The following is a 19,682-nucleotide window of genomic DNA, read 5'->3' as shown; positions in this document are numbered from 1 at the left end:
GGGGGATCATTTCTTACAGGGGGTCTGGGCATAATTTCTTACAATGGGGTCTGGGAGCATCATTTATCACAGGGGGGCTGGGGCATAATTTATTACAGGGGAGTGTTGGCATAATTTATTATGGGGGGGGCTGGGGCATACTTTTTTGAAGGGGGGCTGGGGCATACTTTTTTGAAGGGGGGCTGTGGGCATAATTTCTTACAGGGGGTCTGGGGGCATGATTTATTACTGGGTGTATAATTTATTACAGGGGGGCTGGGGGTATAATGTATTAAAGAGGGCTGTGGGGGCATCATGGATTGATGGGGGGTCATTCTGTGCTGGAGGGGCATAATTTATTACAGGGGGACTGGGGCATAATATGTTGTACACTGAATTATTTATTTTTCTTTAAAACCTTTGTTGACAGATTTATTTCATATACATATATATACACGTGCAACTGTACACATTTTATCTATACCCTATTTTGTCTATAGATATTTGACTAAAGAATAATTGGTTATGAGACAAATACAATTCTATCGCTTGCATTTTTTTCATTATTGGCATCAGTGGGGCCTCATGTTTAAGTTTCGCCTAAGGACTCGCAAAGTCTAGAGCTGCCTCGGCACCAAAATGTGGGCTAGCATTCCACTGAGCTTAGATGATCAGTATTCTATAAACTGTATCTGTTTCTACTACCAGGTCACAAATGTGCAGCAGGATCTTCAGAAGATGCCTTCTTTTATTTAACGGGACATTAAACACTAAATAAATGTTAGATAAAATGAAGTATTCAAAGAAAAGATTAGTCTGAGGATATCATGTATTTTAAAGTTTCATTAGCTGTTTAAACATTGACAACATAAGAATACAATTTTAGTGTCTAGAAATCAATGGGAGCTGCCATGTTGTAACTTAGGTTACCTTCTCTGCTGTGGCCAATTATGTACAGTTATAAATAGAATATGCAGCCAATGGCTGTGTGGAATATAACAGTGCCCCGCACTACCATTTCCAACAGAAACTGAAAAGCTCTTAATTTCGGAATGGAATTTATAGGAAAAGGGGTCAAAATAAATAATGAAATATATTGCATTAAATATATTGTTCATACAATTGTCACTCAGCAGGAATTTTCAAACATACTGTGTACACACAGGGCTGGATTGAGACTAAACAGGGCCACTGGGCAAAAATTAGGGAAGGGCTCCCACCCTGCCTCTTATGCCCGTCCCTCAACCTATTGCCGGCCTGCCTTGCCCCAACCAGGGTCCCCAAATTCAAGGGCCAAGGACCCCATACTCCATAGCCCCACAGTCTCAGGACCCTCTCCCAAGGCCACCATGCTCCAGGCCCCGACCCCACCCTACAGGGCCCCTAGAGCAACAAACCTTTTATCCAGGCACAGTGCCCCCAACTCCATGGACAGCACACCCACTCTGCCCACCTTTAACTGCTAAGTTACTGCTAACTCAGCTGTCAGCACTTTACTGGCTCCTGATCATCTGCTGCTGCAGCTCTATACTAAAATGTACCTCATCTAATAAGTGACATGGGAGACAGTAAACAATTGTCTCAGGCAAAAGCAGTTATTCTAAATGACAAAGGTAAATTAGCAATTTGTAATACACTCTTATTAGGTTGATTTAAAATGCATTAAAGGGGAGAAAAATACACAGTCCAATGACCCTGAACTCTATGAACTTCATTAATCACATATTTCATATAAATAAAAAATAGCATTAACCTCCAGGAAAAAAAGAAAAGTTATAAAGCATATTTAATTAACTGATAAATGGTAAAGCATCTTTGAATTATGGGAGAAACCTAATCTGCTAAATATCTGATATGGTAAAACTCATTCTTTATATAGTGTAAAAGATGCAGAAAATAAAATGTATGCTGAACAAAATAAAATAAGTAAATTAAAATAAAAATAGATTTGGTGACACGCAATTAGTGTAGAACATACCACAATCATTAACAAATAGCAGCTATAAAGGTGAAAAGAAAAGATAAATCTGCAAATTAAAATAGTCAAATGTAAAATATATAAACAAAACATGATCAAATTCAAGCATATTAAACAAACAAGTGCAAACAATGTGCTACTCAGTCTTGCTAAAACCTATTTGCTGAACAAGGATATCAAATAAGCTAAACAAACTGAAATACTGAAAACTGCAGCATAACTATAAACATGTAAATAAATAATTTTATAATTTCCTTTCAAGCCACAGAAAGAAAGGAAAAGCTGAGTTTGACAAAACAAAAAAAGGACAAAAAAGTTAAAGCTTCTCAACAAAGATGCTAAAAACAGATATTTTTCCTTCTGTCCCAGCCAACCATAAAAAAGACTGCGTTTAAGGAAAGAACCTGGTCTTGTTATGTAAATACAGGAGGTGAAGTTTTAGTTAATCTCCCCTTTTTGTATGTAAACAGGATCACTGCTTAATGCTTACAACAAGGTTTGGCAAGAAAACTGTTTAAAATATGTTGATGCTGTCATTATTATATATAGTGACATTATAGTGCTATATTGGTAATCCTTTTTTTTTTTTGTTTAATTGTGGTATAATTCAATTAGTGAAGGAGCTAAAGCCAACATCAAACTAACAGTGAATTCTTTCAGGGCAAGAACAACTTCTCAAGTAAGACTCTCTCAAATCAGCTGATGGATGAATTGAATCAAACGTCAGCCCTAAGACTAACGGTGGAGAAAACACTTGTTGAAAAGTCAGTAAAGGCATTGCCAAAAAGGTAGATAAAGGCAGACCTAATGAGGGCTGCAATTTGCAAACAATGGAGTGCATATTTAAAGGGCCATGATACACTTTAATATTGTCATATCATTTCTTTAATAATGTGTAGTAAAAAAAAATTGCAGTATTTTTCTCCTTTTCCTGTTATTGTGGAACTGTAAATGTAATACTAATGCATTTACAGCCTTGACTACGTTTGTAGCAAATTCAGATTGGCTCCTCTAATTAAGAAAAAATGGTGAGGGAATTCTGGTCATAGAAATCCAATTGCAGAAAACTGTACTTAGTTTTCACACTATGGCCTCTAGTTATCAAGCCGTCAACCGCAAATACGCTGGAATTCCGCAGCGTATTTGTGGCGAGGCTGATTCGCCTTAGTTATCAAGCCCTACTGCCCGGCAAAAGTAGAATATAGTGACGTAAGCTTCAATCCGCCGGACTCAGTCCGACACAGATCGATGCTTACGTCACTCCAGGTGTTACGAACGTAAGTTCGGCACAATCTGACTACTTTTGGTAGTTATCAAACTACTACCAGGTACGCTCGCCACTATTCCGGGCCAGCGTACCTGGATTTCAATCAATGGGAGTCTGACCATAGCGAAAGCTCATGTTCGCTGCTGCCCGATATCCCATTGATTCCTATGGGAGATGTCTGCACCTAACACCCTAACATGTACCCCGAGTCTTAACACCCCTAATCTGTCCCCCCCCTACACTGCCGCAACTAAATAAATTTATTACCCCCTAAACCGCCGCTCCCGGACCCCGCCACATATATAATAAATATGTGAACCACTAAACCGCCGCTCCCGGACCCCGCCGCAACTATAATAAATATGTGACCCCCTAAACCGCCGGACCCCGCCACAACTATAATAAATGTTAACCCCTAAACCGCCGCTCCCGGAGCCTGCCGCAACTATAATAAATATGTTAACCCCTAAACCGCCGCTCCCGGACCCCGCCGCCACCTACATGATGCCTATTAATCCCTATCCTGCCCCGCCTATACCGCCGCCACCTATAATAAATTTATTAACCCCTATCCTGCCCCCCCTCTACACCGCCGCCACCTATAATAAAATTATTAACCCCTAAACCTAAGTCTAACACTAACCCTAACACCCCCCTAACTTAAATATTAATTAAATAAATCTAAATAATATTACTCTTATTAACTAAATTAATCCTATTTAAAACTAAATACTTACCTATAAAATAAATCCTAAGATAGCTACAATATAACTAATAATTACATTGTAACTATTTTAGGATTTATTTTTATTTTACAGGCAACTTTGTATATATTTTAACTAGGTACAATAGCTATTAAATAGTTATTAACTATTTAATAGCTACCTAGTGAAAATAATTACAAAATTACCTGCAAAATAAATTAAACTAAATTACAAAAAAACCACTAAATTACAGAAAATAAAAAAATATTACAATAATTTTAAACTAATTACACCTAATCTAAGCCCCCTAATAAAATAAAAAAAACAAAATAATAAAAGTCCCTACCCTATTCTACATTACAATGTAATCAGCTCTTTTACCAGCCCTTAAAAGGGCTTTTTGCGGAGCATGGCCCAAAGTAATCAGCTCTTTTGCTTGTAAAATAAAATACAACCCCCCCAACATTAAAACCCACCACCCACACACCCCTACTCTAACCCACCCAAACCCCCCTTAAAAAAAATCTAACGCTAAGCCCCTGAAGATCTCCCTACCTTGAGTCGTCTTCACCCAGCCAGGCCGAAGTCTTCATCCTATCCGGGCAGAAGAGGAAATCCGGACCGGCAGAAGTCTTCATCCAAGCAGCATCTTCTATCTTCATCCAGCCGACGAGGAACAGCTCCATCTTCAAGACCTCCGGCGCGGAACATCCTTCTTCCACGACGACTACCCGACAAATGGCTGGTCCTTTAAATGACGTCATCCAAGATGGCGTCCCTCGAATTCCAATTGGCTGATAGGATTCTATCAGCCAATCGGAATTAAGGTAGGAAAAATCTGATTGGCTGATGCTATCAGCCAATAGCATCAGCCAATCAGATTTTTCCAGGTACGCTGGCCCGGAATAGTGGCGAGTGTACCTGGTAGTAGTTTGATAACTACCAAAAGTAGTCAGATTGTGCCGAACTTGCGTTCGGAACATCTGGAGTGACATAAGCATCGATCTGTGTCGGACTGAGTCCGGCGGATCGAAGCTTACGTCACTATATTCTACTTTTGCCGGTCAGTAGGGCTTGATAACTTAGGCGAATCAGCCTCGCCACAAATAGCGCTTGTGTGCAATGCAGAATTCTGGCAGCAGAATTCAGCCCGCCAGGGGCAAGCTGCGGCGGACAGGGGCGCGTATGTGCATCCTATCTGCCGTAGCTTGATAAATCGACCCCTTAGGGTCAGAAAATCTCCCAAACTACAATCAAACGTCTCCTACATCACCACAAGTTCTTTGGAAGAGTTTCAAGAGAAAAGCCTCTACTCTCATTCAAAAAAAAATCAAGTCTTCAGTTTTCCAGACACCATTGGAACTTCAAATGGAATCTGGTTCTATGGTCAGATAAAACCAAAATAGAGCTTTTTGGCAATAAACACCAGAAGTTGGTATGGGGCACACAGAGAGGTAGCCATATGGAACAGTACCTCATGCCCATGGTTAAATATGGTGGTAGTTCTTTAATGTTTTGGGGTTGTTTTTTTCTGCCAGAGGGCCTGGACATTTTGTTAGCATACATGACATTATGTTCTCTATCAACAGATATTAAATGAACACCTGGCTGCTTTTGCCAGAAAGCTTACATGGGCCGTGGTTAAATCTTCCAGCAAGGCAATAATCCAAAAGATACCTCAAAATCAACACAGAAAGGGTTTGCTGACCACAAAATCAAGGTCCTGCCATGGCCTGACTTGAACCGCATAGAAAAATCTGTGGGGTGAACTGAAGAGGAGAGTCCACTAGCATTGACTTAGAAATTTGGAGGATCTGGAGAGATTCTGTATGGAGGAATAGTCTCAGATCCCTTGCCATGTATTCTCCAACCCCATCAGGCATTATAGGAAAATACTTATAGCTGTTATCTTGGCAAAGGGAGGTAGCGCAAAGTATTGACTAGAAGAGTTCCAATAATTGTGGCACACACAAATTTAACAACGATTTTTGATATCCATGAGAGCCGAATATTTTTGTATAATTTTTTAACAAAATGTTAACCAAAAAAGAAAATTTTTCACAGCCTTCTTTGATCATATTTACCAAGGGTGTCAATATTAGCGGAGGGCACTGTGTGTGTGTGTGTGTGTATATGTATGTGTGTGTATATATATATATATATATATATATATATATATATATATATATATATATATAATTATATATATATATATATATAGTATCTCACATTTTTGTAAATATTTTATTATATCTTTCTATGTGACAACACTGAAGAAATTACACTTTGCTACAGTGTAAAGTAGTGAGTGTACAGCCTGTATAACAGTGTAAATTTGCAGACCCCTCAAAATAACTCAACACACAGCCATTAATGTCTAAACTGTTGGCAACAAAAGTGAGTACACCCCTAAGTGGAAATGTCAAAATTGAGCCCAATTAGCCATTTCCCTCCCCGGTGTCCTGTGACTCGTTAGTATTACAATATCTCAGGTGTGAATGGGAAGCAGGTGTGTTAAATTTGGTGTTATCGCTCTCGCACTCTCTCATACTGGTCACTGGAAATTCAACATAGCACCTCATGGCAAATAACTCTCTGAGGATGTGAAAAAAAGAATTGTTGCTCTACATAAAGATGGCCTAGACTATAAGAAGATTACCAAGACCCTGAAACTGAGCTGCAGCACGGTGGGCAAGACCATACATCGGTTTCACAGGACAGGTTCCACTCAGAACAGGCCTCGCCATGGTTGACCAAAGAAGTTGAGTGCACATGCTCCGCATCCTATCCAGAGGTTGTCTTTTGGAAATAGACGTATGAGTGCTACCAGCATTGCTGCAGAGGTTGAAGGGGTGGGGGGTCAGCCTGTCAGTGCTCAGACCATATACTGCACAAATTGGTCTGCATGGCTGTTTGCAAATTGTCCTGCATTGCTGTCATCCCAGAAGGAAGCCTCTTCTAAAGATGATGCACAAGAAAGCCCCCAGTTTGCTTTAGACAAGCAGACTAAGGGCATGGATTACTGGAACCATGTCCTGTGGTCCAATTACAGATGTTGTCAAGCATGTGTGGTGGCAACCAGGTGAGGAGTACAAAGACAATTGTGTCTTGCCTGTCAAGCATGGTGGTGGGAGTGTCATGGCTTGGACCGACATGAGTGCTGCCGGCACTGTGGAGCTACAGTTCATTGAGGGAACCATTATTGCTAACATATACTGTGATATACTGAAGCAGATCCTGATCCCCTCCCTTCAGAGACTGGGCAGCAGGGCAGTATTCCAATATGATAAAGACCCCAAACACACCTCCAAGACAACCACTGCCTTTTTTAAAGAAGCTGAGGGTAAAGGTGTTGGACTGGCCAAGATTGTCTCCAGACCTAAACCCTATTAAGCATTTGTGGGGCATCCTCAAATAGAAGGCGGGGGAACACAAGGTCTCTAACATCCACCAGCTCTGTGATGTTGTCATGGAAGAGTGGAAGAGGACTCCAGTGACAACCTGTGAAGCTCTGGTGAACTCCATGCCCACGAGGGTTAAGGCAGTGCTGGGAAATAATGGTGGCCACACAAAATATTGACACTTTGGGCCCAATTTGGACATTTTCACTTATGGGCGTACTCACTTTTGTTGCTAATGGTTTAGATATTAATGGCTGTGTGTTGAGTTATTTTGAGGGGGCAGCAAATGTACACTGTTATACAGGCTGTACACTCACTACTTTACATTGTAGCAAAGTGTAATTTCTTCAGTGTTGTCACATGAAAAGATTTAATAAAATATTTACAAAAATGTGAGGGGTGTACTCACTTTTGTGAGATACTGTATATATGAGTACATATGTATGTGCACACGATCATATACACCTTTTGAGCCCTTCCCAGCCAGCACCTTGTCATATACCATATCACTTTATTTATATTTAATATGTTTTACATGTGTTTAATGTACTTTTATTTTATATCTAACATTTTACTTTAGGTCTTCAGTTATGCTAACTTTTTTAGAACTGTTATATGTTGTGCTCGCACTCAAAGGGACATAAAACAAGTTGGGATAGAGACAAAATATAATAAAATGTACTTTAATTACTTTACCTGCAAATTTATACTGCAGTGTCTCGCTATTAACCCTTTCATTTAAGTTTCAGGATTGTAAAATTCTATCTCCCCACACACATTTCCTTCTATAACTGTATCTATATCTATTCTTGTTTTGGTAGAATACAAAAGTGCATAGGCATTATCTGCTGGAGCATGCCTAGAAGCTGTGAACTCAGTTGAAATACAATGCCTGTGTCTAAACACTGATAAGAGGGGGTGGAGCAAACAAACTTTTATGCAAACAATCTTTACTTAATTAGCCCTTTTGGGATATGCACATATCTCAACATGTTTTATGTCACTTTAACACATAACTCACAACTTGTAATATGAGCACTGTTGAGTGCGGCTGCACAATCTATTTTATATATAGGGTGTGCTAAATAAAAATTTGCTCTGCTAAGCAAATTATTAATTTCGGACTCATCATTTGTAATGAATATTCTGAAAAATTAGCACAATTCAGCAGCACAATTGAGATAATACGCCTAGATTTAGAGTTCTGCGGCCAAAGGGGTGCGTTAGCTATGCGTGCTTTTTTCTGGCCGCACCTTTTAAATACCGCTGGTATTTAGAGTTCACAGAATGGCTGCGTTAGGCTCCAAAAAAGGAGCGTATAGCATATTTAACGCAACTTCAACTCTCGATACCAGCGGTGCTTACGGACGCGGCCAGCTTCAAAAACGTGCTTGTGCACGATTCCCCCATAGAAAACAATGGGGCTGTTTGAGCTGAAAAAAAAACCTAACACCTGCAAAAAAGCCGCGTTCAGCTCCTAACGCAGCCCCATTGTTTGCTATGGGGAAACACTTCCTACGTCTGCACCTAACACTCTTAACATGTACCCCGAGTCTAAACACCCCTAACCTTACACTTATTAACCCCTATTCTGCCGCCCCCGCTATCGCTGACACCTGCATATTTTTTTTTAACCCCTAATCTGCCGCTCCGTAAACCGCCGCTACTTACATTATCCCTATGTACCCCTAATCTGCTGCCCCTAACACTGCTGACCCCTATATTATATTTATTAACCCCTAATCTGCCCCCCACAATGTCGCCTCCACCTGCCTACACTTATTAACCCCTAATCCGCCTCACTCCCGCCTCAATAACCCTATAATAAATAGTATTAACCCCTAATCTGCCCTCCCTAACATCGCCAACACCTAACTTCAAGTATTAACCCCTAATCTGCCGATCGGAGCTCACCGCTACTCTAATAAATTTTTTAACCCCTAAAGCTAATTTTAACCCTAACCCTAACAACCCCCTAAGTTAAATATAATTTTATTCTAACGAAATAAATTAACTCTTATTAAATAAATTATTCCTATTTAAATCTAAATACTTACATGTAAAATAAACCCTAATATAGCTACAACATAAATTATAAGTATAGGCAACTTTGTATTTATTTTAACCAGGTACAATAGCTATTAAATAGTTAAGAACTATTTAATAGCTAAAATAGTTAAAATAATTACAAAATTACCTGTAAAATAAATCCTAACCTAAGTTACAATTAAACCTAACACTACACTATCAATAAATTAATTAAATAAAATACCAACAATTATCTACAATTAAACCTAACACTACACTATCAATAAATTATTTAAATACAATATCTACAATTATCTACAATTAAACCCAACACTACACTATCAATAAATTATTTAAATAAAATATCTACAAATAAATACAATGAAATAAACTAACTAAAGTACAAAAAATAAAAAAGAACTAAGTTACAAAAAATAAAAAAATATTTACAAACATTAGAAAAATATTACAACAATTTTAAACTAATTACACCTACTCTAAGCCCCCTAATAAAATAACAAAGCCCCCCCCCCCCCCAAATAAAAAAATGCCCTACCCTATTCTAAATTAAAAAAGTTCAAAGCTCTTTTACCATACCAGCCCTGAACAGGGCCCGTTGCGGGGCGTGCCCCAACGAATTCAGCTCTTTTGCCTGTAAAAAAAACACATACAATACCCCCCCAACATTACAACCCACCACCCACATACCCCTAATCTAACCCAAACCCCCCTTAAATAAACCTAACACTAAGCCCCTGAAGATCTTCCTACCTTATCTTCACCATACCAGGTTCACCGATCGGTCCTCGGAAGTGTTGATCCAAGCCCAAGCGGGGGGCTGAAGAGTGACGTCCATCCTCGGGCTGAAGTCTGGATCCAAGCAGCGGCTGAACAAATCCATCATCGGGCTGAAGTCGGAAGTCCATCATCGGGATGAAGTCTTCTATCAAGCCGCATCTTCAATCTTCTTTCTTCTGGAGCGGAGCCATCTTCTTCCAAGCAGACGCGGAACATCCTCTTCAACCGACGCCTACTCGCCGAATGACGGTTCCTTTAAATGACGTCATCCAAGATGGCGTCCCTCGAATTCCGATAGGCTGATAGGATTCTATCAGCCAATCGGAATTAAGGTAGGAATATTCTGATTGTCTGATGGAATCAGCCAATCAGAATCAAGTTCAATCCGATTGGCTGATCCAATCAGCCAATCAGATTGAGCTCGCATTCTATTGGCTGTTCCGATCAGCCAATCAGAATATTCCTACCTTAATTCCGATTGGCTGATAGAATCCTATCAGCCAATGGCTGATCAGCCAATCAGATTGAGCTCGCATTCTATTGGCTGATCGGAACAGCCAATAGAATGCAAGCTCAATCTGATTGGCTGATTCCATCAGCCAATCAGAATTTTCCTACCTTAATTAGGATTCTATCAGGCAATCGGAATTCGACGGACACCATCATGGATGACGTCATTTAAAGGAACAGTCATTCGGCGAGTAGGCGTCGGGAGAAGAGGATGTTCCGCGTCGGCTGGAAGATGATGGCTCCGGAAGAAAGAAGATTGAAGATGCTGCTTGATAGAAGACTTCATCCCGATGATGGATTTCTTCAGTCGCCGCTTGGATCCAGACTTCAGCCCGAGGATGGACGTCACTCTTCAGCCCCCCGCTTGGGCTTGGATCAACACTTCCAAGGCTTGGATGAAGCCTTCCGAGGACCGATCGGTGAACCTGGTATGGTGAAGATAAGGTAGGAAGATCTTCAGGGGCTTAGTGTTAGGTTTATTTAAGGGGGGTTTGGGTTAGATTAGGGGTATGTGGGTGGTGGGTTGTAATGTTGGGGGGGGTATTGTATGTGTTTTTTTTACATGCAAAAGAGCTGAATTCTTTGGGGCATGCCCCGCAAAGGGCCCTGTTCAGGGCTGGTATGGTAAAAGAGCTTTGAACTTTTTTAATTTAGAATAGGGTAGGGCATTTTTTTATTTTGGGGGGCTTTGTTATTTTATTAGGGGGCTTAGAGTAGGTGTAATTAGTTTAAAATTGTTGTAATATTTTTCTAATGTTTGTAAATATTTTTTTATTTTTTGTAACTTAGTTCTTTTTTATTTTTTGTACTTTAGTTAGTTTATTTCATTGTATTTATTTGTAGGAATTGTATTTAATTTATTGATAGTGTAGTGTTAGGTTTAATTGTAGGTATTGTATTTAATTAATTTATTGATAGTGTAGTGTTAGGTTTAATTGTAGGTAATTGTAGGTATTTTATTTAATTAATTTATTGATAGTGTAGTGTTAGGTTTAATTGTAACTTAGGTTAGGATTTATTTTACAGGTAAGTTTGTAATTATTTTAACTAGGTAACTATTAAATAGTTATTAACTATTTAATAGCTATTGTACCTGGTTAAAATAATTACAAAGTTGCCTGTAAAATAAATATTAATCCTAAAATAGCTATAATATAATTATAATTTATGTTGTAGCTATATTAGGGTTTATTTTACAGGTAAGTATTTAGCTTTAAATAGGAATAATTTATTTAATAAGAATTAATTTATTTCGTTAGATTTAAATTATATTTAACTTAGGGGGGTGTTAGTGTTAGGGTTAGATTTAGCTTTAGGGGTTAATCCATTTATTACAGTAGCGGCGAGATTCGGTCGGCAGATTAGGGGTTAATAATTGAAGTTAGGTGTCGGCGATGTTAGGGAGGGCAGATTAGGGGTTAATACTATTTATTATAGGGTTATTGAGGCGGGAGTGAGGCGGATTAGGGGTTAATAACTTTATTATAGTAGCGGTGAGATCCGCTCGGCAGATTAGGGGTTAATAAGTGTAGGCAGGTGGAGGCGACGTTGTGGGGGGCAGGTTAGGGGTTAATAAATATAATATAGGGGTCGGCGGTGTTAGGGGCAGCAGATTAGGGGTACATAAGTATAACGTAGGTGGCGGTCGGCAGATTAGGGGTTAAATTTTTTTGAGTGGCAGCAATGTGGGGGGACCTCGGTTTAGGGGTGCATAGGTAGTTTATGGGTGTTAGTGTACTTTAGAGCACAGTAGTTAAGAGCTTTATAAACCGGCGTTATCCCAGAAAGCTCTTAACTACTAACTTTTTTCTGCGGCTGGAGTTTTGTCGTTAGATTTCTAACGCTCACTTCAGCCACGACTCTAAATACCGGAGTTAGAAAGATCCCATTGAAAAGATAGGATACGCAATTGACGTAAGGGGATCTGCGGTATGGAAAAGTCGCGGCTGCAAAGTGAGCGTTAGACCCTTTCCTGACTGACTCCAAATACCGGCGGTAGCCTAAAACCAGCGTTAGGAGCCTCTAACGCTGGTTTTGACGGCTACCGCCAAACTCTAAATCTAGGCCATAGTTTGCTAATTAAACTAGGCTCCTATAATGCAGAAACAAATCCTTGATATATTTTAATGGACATGTCTCATCTTAGCAATGGTGATATTCTTTTGCTTTTATCTTTATATTCATGTGATTGATTGAACCAGAGTCTGACTTGAACATTATAACGTATCTTTATCTAAAGCTTAGAGTTGTACTGTAGTAACTATAAATAAATATTTGTCATTTTGTTACAGTAAAAATGTTGCTGTATCTACCTCCTACCCAACCTTACCCCACACACTGAGTCACAGCATCCAAAGGCGATACGGAAGTATTAGCACCTCCAATCAGCAGCACTTGTTGTTAATTTCATCAAATGTACCAGCATATGAGGTATGTTTCACATGAGATCCATCTTCCTTTCATGTATAAAATATTCATTTTTGTGACTTTGCCGCCTTATTTTCTGCAGGTTGTTCTTAACAGTGTTAAACCCAATGTGATTCCCATTGTATATGATTTCAATGGGTTGACAACTGAAAGTCTTCTCTTCCATGTGGAAAAGACCCTGGCTGGACAAACTGCACAAAGCATTGGTATTGTCACTGATAGTGACACCCAGCATATAAACTTGTTACAGGGTAAGACAGAATCACAATTTTACTTTTTAAATAACTTTTTATCTATAGTTTAAAAAAAATACTACAGCAACTTTATAAGTTGCTTGTGTAGATTTTACATATTTATGTTTATATTTAAATTTATTAGACAATATTTAGAAATTGAATCATGAGAGATGATATCCAGTAAACAATATTAATATGGAACAACACATAAATAAAATACATATATCTTTCTTATACAGGGAGTGCAGAATTATTAGGCAAATGAGTATTTTGACCACATCATCCTCTTTATGCATGTTGTCTTACTCCAAGCTGTATAGGCTCGAAAGCCTACTACCAATTAAGCATATTAGGTGATGTGCATCTCTGTAATGAGAAGGGGTGTGGTCTAATGACATCAACACCCTATATCAGGTGTGCATAATTATTAGGCAACTTCCTTTCCTTTGGCAAAATGGGTCTAAAAAGGACTTGACAGACTCAGAAAAGTAAAAAATAGTGAGATATCTTGCAGAGGGATGCAGCACTCTTAAAATTGCAAAGCTTCTGAAGCGTGATCATCGAACAATCAAGCGTTTCATTCAAAATAGTCAACAGGGTCGCAAGAAGCGTGTGGAAAAACCAAGGCGCAAAATAACTGCCCATGAACTGAGAAAAGTCAAGCGTGCAGCTGCCAAGATGCCACTTGCCACCAGTTTGGCCATATTTCAGAGCTGCAACATCACTGGAGTGCCCAAAAGCACAAGGTGTGCAATACTCAGAGACATGGTCAAGGTAAGAAAGGCTGAAAGACGACCACCACTGAACAAGACACACAAGCTGAAACGTCAAGACTGGGCCAAGAAATATCTCAAGACTGATTTTTCTAAGGTTTTATGGACTGATGAAATGAGAGTGAGTCTTGATGGGCCAGATGGATGGGCCCGTGGCTGGATTGGTAAAGGGCAGAGAGCTCCAGTCCGACTCAGACGCCAGCAAGGTGGAGGTGGAGTACTGGTTTGGGCTGGTATCATGAAAGATGAGCTTGTGGGGCCTTTTCGGGTTGAGGATGGAGTCAAGCTCAACTCCCAGTCCTACTGCCAGTTTCTGGAAGACACCTTCTTCAAGCAGTGGTACAGGAAGAAGTCTGCATCCTTCAAGAAAAACATGATTTTCATGAAGGACAATGCTCCATCACACGCGTCTAAGTACTCCACAGCGTGGCTGGCAATAAAGGGTATAAAAGAAGAAAATCTAATGACATGGCCTCCTTGTTCACCTGATCTGAACCCCATTGAGAACCTGTGGTCCATCATCAAATGTGAGATTTACAAGGAGGGAAAACAGTACACCTCTCTGAACAGTGTCTGGGAGGCTGTGGTTGCTGCTGCACGCAATGTTGATGGTGAACAGATCAAAACACTGACAGAATCCATGGATGGCAGGCTTTTGAGTGTCCTTGCAAAGAAAGGTGGCTATATTGGTCACTGATTTGTTTTTGTTTTGTTTTTGAATGTCAGAAATGTATATTTGTGAATGTTGAGATGTTATATTGGTTTCACTGGTAAAAATAAATAATTGAAATGGGTATATATTTGTTTTTTGTTAAGTTGCCTAATAATTATGCACAGTAATAGTCACCTGCACACACAGATATCCCCCTAAAATAGCTATAACAAAAAACAAACTAAAAACTACTTCCAAAACTATTCAGCTTTGATATTAATGAGTTTTTTGGGTTCATTGAGAACATGGTTGTTGTTCAATAATAAAATTAATCCTCAAAAATACAACTTGCCTAATAAATCTGCACTCTCTGTATTTCTATCAGTCCATGAGCATGACTTCTGATATGTTAAACTACCATCACACACTTTTACATGGTATCTGAGTCCATTAACTGGGAGAGAAACTTAGTGGTAAAATGTCAATCCAAATATTGCAGTCCTTCGGTTCTGTCCCATCGGGCCTTGTATGGCTGTCTTTTGTTGTGTGTTCCATATAGCTTTTCACACAGAGGTATGCAAACTTCTGAACATCATCAAAATTTAACAAGATCATTTTTTTTTCCTTAAAAAAATAAAATAAACAAGTAGGACAAACAATACTGTCATTACATGCTTTTCTTATTTTCTTAGTATATTTATATTAATCTGATGTACATTCTGTATGTTATTATTCATCCCACCTTAATCTGAGTTTAAGTTTGATGGTTACATGGATGGGCTCATCTCTATAGTTTCTTGAGTAGGACTGCTATATATTCTGGAGTCTATTTAGGACTATTGATCCTTATTGCTGTGAAGAATCCAGTAATACCAGACCTTAAGAAATGAGTCAGTCATGTTTTGTATGTGTGCTGCTTTTTTATATATTGTGTAAATGTTCTCACATTTATTTAGTATCTTGGTCCACGTTATTTAATTGGTATTTTAATTTTATTGTAGTATAATAGGGTAGGTTAATTAATAGTTTAAAATAGTTTATTTTAATTCTACAGGTAAGTTTTAATTTATATTAAGATAGGTATGTTGTAATTTTAATTTAAAGTTGGGAGTTGTTAGTTTTAGGGGTTAATAGCTTAATTTAGTTTTTGGCAATGTGGGGGGCTGACAGTTTAGGGGTTAATAGGTTTAGTTAGTGACGGTTTAGGGGTTAATAAGTTTAGTTAGTGGTAGTGATGTGGGAGGCCAGAGGTTTAGGGGTTAATACGTTTATTTAGTTATTTATTTGGCGGGAAGCGGCAGAATAGGGGTTAATACATTTTAATTAGGTTGCAGCAATGTCGGGAGGCAGATAAGGGGTGTTTAGACTTGGGGTTTATGTTAGGGTGTTAGGTGTAAATGTTACTTGTTTTCTACCATAGAAATCAATGGATTATATTTATTTGTCTTGCAGCATCGAACATAAGCTTTCGCTGCTTTCAGATTCCCATTGATTTCTATGGCATCCGCAGCCTCCAGGGTGGCGGATTGAAAACCAGGTACGCTGGGTCGGAAAAGACGCAAGCGTACCTGTGAAAAGTTTGATAACTGGGAAAAAGTGTCAGAGACGAATGTGCATTCAGAACATCTGTAATGACGTAAGCATCGATCTGCGTCGGATTGAGATCGTCGGTTCGTATGTTAAGTCACGAATTTCAACATTTGCCGGTCTGTAGGCTTTGATAACTATGTCGGATCAATCTCCCAACAATTACGATGCAGAATTCTTGCGTATTTGCGGTTGACACTTTGATAGATAGGCTTCTAGGTACGTAGCAGTCTACATGAAAATCATATACTGAATATTGCATATTATTTAAAGTTGTTTTTTTTTTTTTTTTCTGGTGATATTGGTATTATCATGACAAAATAAGGCCTATATTCTACACTTGCTGCCTGATAGGAGGGCTAACATTGCTTGTTATAGCCTGCCAGCTTGTTTGTAATTACCATTTAGTAAAATTTTAAGGTTCCATTACAATAGGGCATGGCTTCCTACATGTGCACCCTACAGGAAAACAGGTGGACAGATGAGCTCTGTGCTTAATTAAAATGAATTAGCACTCCATGTCGCAAAATAGCATAGTGTGCTAAATAGAAATTTGGCTAAAAAAATTTAGTTTAGAAAAAAAAGTACTTAATTGTTTATTGCAGTTCAATCAAACGAGTACTCAACAGAAAATAAATTTTGCCCTCCCAAAGTGGGATGGACAGACTCACACTCCTTCCTCCTCCTTAATTTATAAAAGTCACGCTTTTTACTTCTGAACATGCGCAAAATTCTGAACTGAGACTTTCTCCTCTGATCCCCTTGTAACTTGCTTAGTGCATTAACTTAGTGCTGGCCCTTTTTTCAGGCATTCTTTGGTCCTCTGTAGTCTGTGGGCTGGCACTTTTGCTGGTGGGCAATGTAACTTGTGTCTAGTGGTCTTCAGCCCCTCTTTCTCTATTGGTCTAGTGGTTGGAGCCATCCTGAGCACATGAAGATGATGTCATTTTCTGTGCTTTCACTTATGCAAAGGTCATCTTACCTAGACCTTACTACTGTGACTAACAGAGAAGATTGTGTAGTGTGAAGATTTTACTGCCTTAATATTAGAATTAAAATAATTAATGAATAGTCCTCACTGCCTTCTAAAGAGTGGTTTAAAGTTCAAACCCTTATTATTGATACGTCTTGTTATTTTCCAGCATTAGAAGAAATGTATCAGGAAGAATTTACTAAATTAGAAAGATAGTTACAAGTTCCAGCTAATATTTGCTGTAGTCCTTTTCTGATAGTAGCTGGGGTATTTGATTCATCTCCTGAAGTAGATGCAACAATAACTATATTAGTAAAATATATGCTTATGGGGAACTTCCGGCTGCAATAATGTGAGCTGCTATAGGCTTTTGAATAATCCGCCACAGAACGTGTCTCAGTAAATAATTGTGCTGATGTTAAATGTTTCTAATTTTTCTACTTCAAGTTCCATTAGATTGGCAGATCTTCATACGTCACTGAGAATGTATTTATGGCGGCTACATCTGCTGGTATAATCCATCAAATATTGGAACTTCTGTTTCTTAGTGACCAACTTGCAGGCTTTTGTTTGCCACTGCAGACCCTAGACAAGTGGAATAGAATGATTTGCACGTTTTCATACTGCTGGTTATGGGCTCATATTGAGATGATACTTATTTTCCTTTTGTTATACATTTGTTTTTAACTATCCCCCTATAACATATGTTGTGCCTGTTATATATGTTTATAGGTGTAATGAAGGTGCAAATCATTATACTTACTTTTTTTTTTAAGTTATATACTAGGGGATTTGCCTACAACTATATCTAATAATGAATGGTCACAAGTTATTCAGACCATGCTCAAGAAAAAGCAGATTTCTACTTCTACAACATACTATAAAATGTATATGCTACTTGGATGATGAAACATAATTACTTTACAAGTAATATGCAGAAATCATCTTCTCCAGATATTACATGATGGTTACTTTTAAGATCTAAGTTTTAGTCCAGTATTATTCCTAAATTTTCATTTCTCTCGGTTTATTGTCAGCTTGTAGACAAGATCAGCAATTTGTTAAAGAAAATGCTAAGGATTAAGTGGATCTGGTGATATATCTGCATATTGATCTAAAGACAGCAAATGACTTCAGTATTCATTATAGCTCAGGGGCATAACAAGGGGAGTGTTTAGACTGCGGTTTTGAGATGCATTACCCACTGTGCCTTTAAGAAAATCATCTGAAGAAGGTGCCAGATCTGACTTTCTCTACTAAGGGGAATCTCTGTCTTCAGCAGCTGAATTGTGTAACGCAGCAGATAGGAAGACTGTCATCACACATTATGATTTGGATCTGTTGCTAACAGCACAAGCTTATTTGGATAATAATTTTTGGTAGCTAAATTGATTTAATATATTTTCATTTACAATATCTGTTTGTTTTTTTTTGTTGTAATTTTTTGCCCACCCTTCTTTCGCATTTCTGTTATGGTTTGCCTAGGGGGAGACAATATAAACAAATTAAAGGGACAGTGTACTGTAAAATTGTTCTCTCCTTAATGTGTTTACAATGCCTTGTTATACCAGTTGTAGAGTTTAAAATGTATTGGAAATTGCACCTTTAAGTAAACTTTTGTATATGAAATTACGTTTACTGCAAATTGAAACCACAACCCAATTAAATAAGTTGAGTTGCAGGGAAAGCAGACCTCATTATCTTTACTAATTATTTACACAAGCCCTCTTTATTTTATTTTTTTTTAACTGTTTACTTTAAGGCCATTCTTTAGAGAGAGCAATGGAATACAAAGATTTTACTTCTCTGCCGTAGCCCCCCCACTGGCACATTTATTTTATCTACATTGTAAAGTTCATAAATGTTCAATATGGGTGGGGGATACAATATGCAAAATCAGCTATTTCAAATGAGAAAATAAATGAGAGCTATTTATAACAATTTAATACACCCCAATATATAAATAGTAATTGGGGACACATTAAAGGTGAGAAAATATTAGTGTACAATGTCCCTTTAAGACAGGTATACAGCAATTTATATCATATCTTGGCTCATTAGTTGACAGGACCATTTTAGGAAAACTAATTTTGCAAAATGCTCTACAATTAACCGATAATAATAATAAAATGGTTTTATGATCTTCTGGACAGGAGCTCCTTTCTGCTCACTTACTGCTAAAATAATGATATTTACTATAGAGTGTATTTGAAATATTAATTTATACTACAAAGACCTTAGGGACGATTTATGAAATGTCTGTCCAACATGATCCGCTCAGCGGATCATGTCCGACAGACATTGCTAAATGCCATTGCACAAGCAGTTCTGATGCCATTGCACAAGTAGATTGATGTCCGCAGCCTCAG

At 38.4% G+C, this 19,682-nt stretch overlaps 1 protein-coding gene across 1 annotated transcript in view; it reads left to right on the top strand.

Moving 5' to 3' along the window:
- Window positions 1-19,682, top strand: part of ECT2L (epithelial cell transforming 2 like) — a 140,311-nt gene that overhangs the window by 46,802 nt on the left and 73,827 nt on the right. Inside the window, exons 6-8 of the mRNA XM_053712129.1 lie at window positions 2,618-2,745; window positions 12,957-13,095; window positions 13,175-13,343. Of these exons, the coding sequence (XP_053568104.1) occupies window positions 2,618-2,745; window positions 12,957-13,095; window positions 13,175-13,343 (436 nt within the window). The remainder of the gene's footprint in view (window positions 1-2,617; window positions 2,746-12,956; window positions 13,096-13,174; window positions 13,344-19,682) is intronic.

Source organism: Bombina bombina, chromosome 4 (assembly GCF_027579735.1).
Source record: "Bombina bombina isolate aBomBom1 chromosome 4, aBomBom1.pri, whole genome shotgun sequence".
Lineage (NCBI taxonomy): Eukaryota > Metazoa > Chordata > Amphibia > Anura > Bombinatoridae > Bombina > Bombina bombina.
The sequence above is the reverse complement of the archived record's forward strand: the minus strand, read 5'-3'. Positions and strand labels throughout refer to the sequence as shown.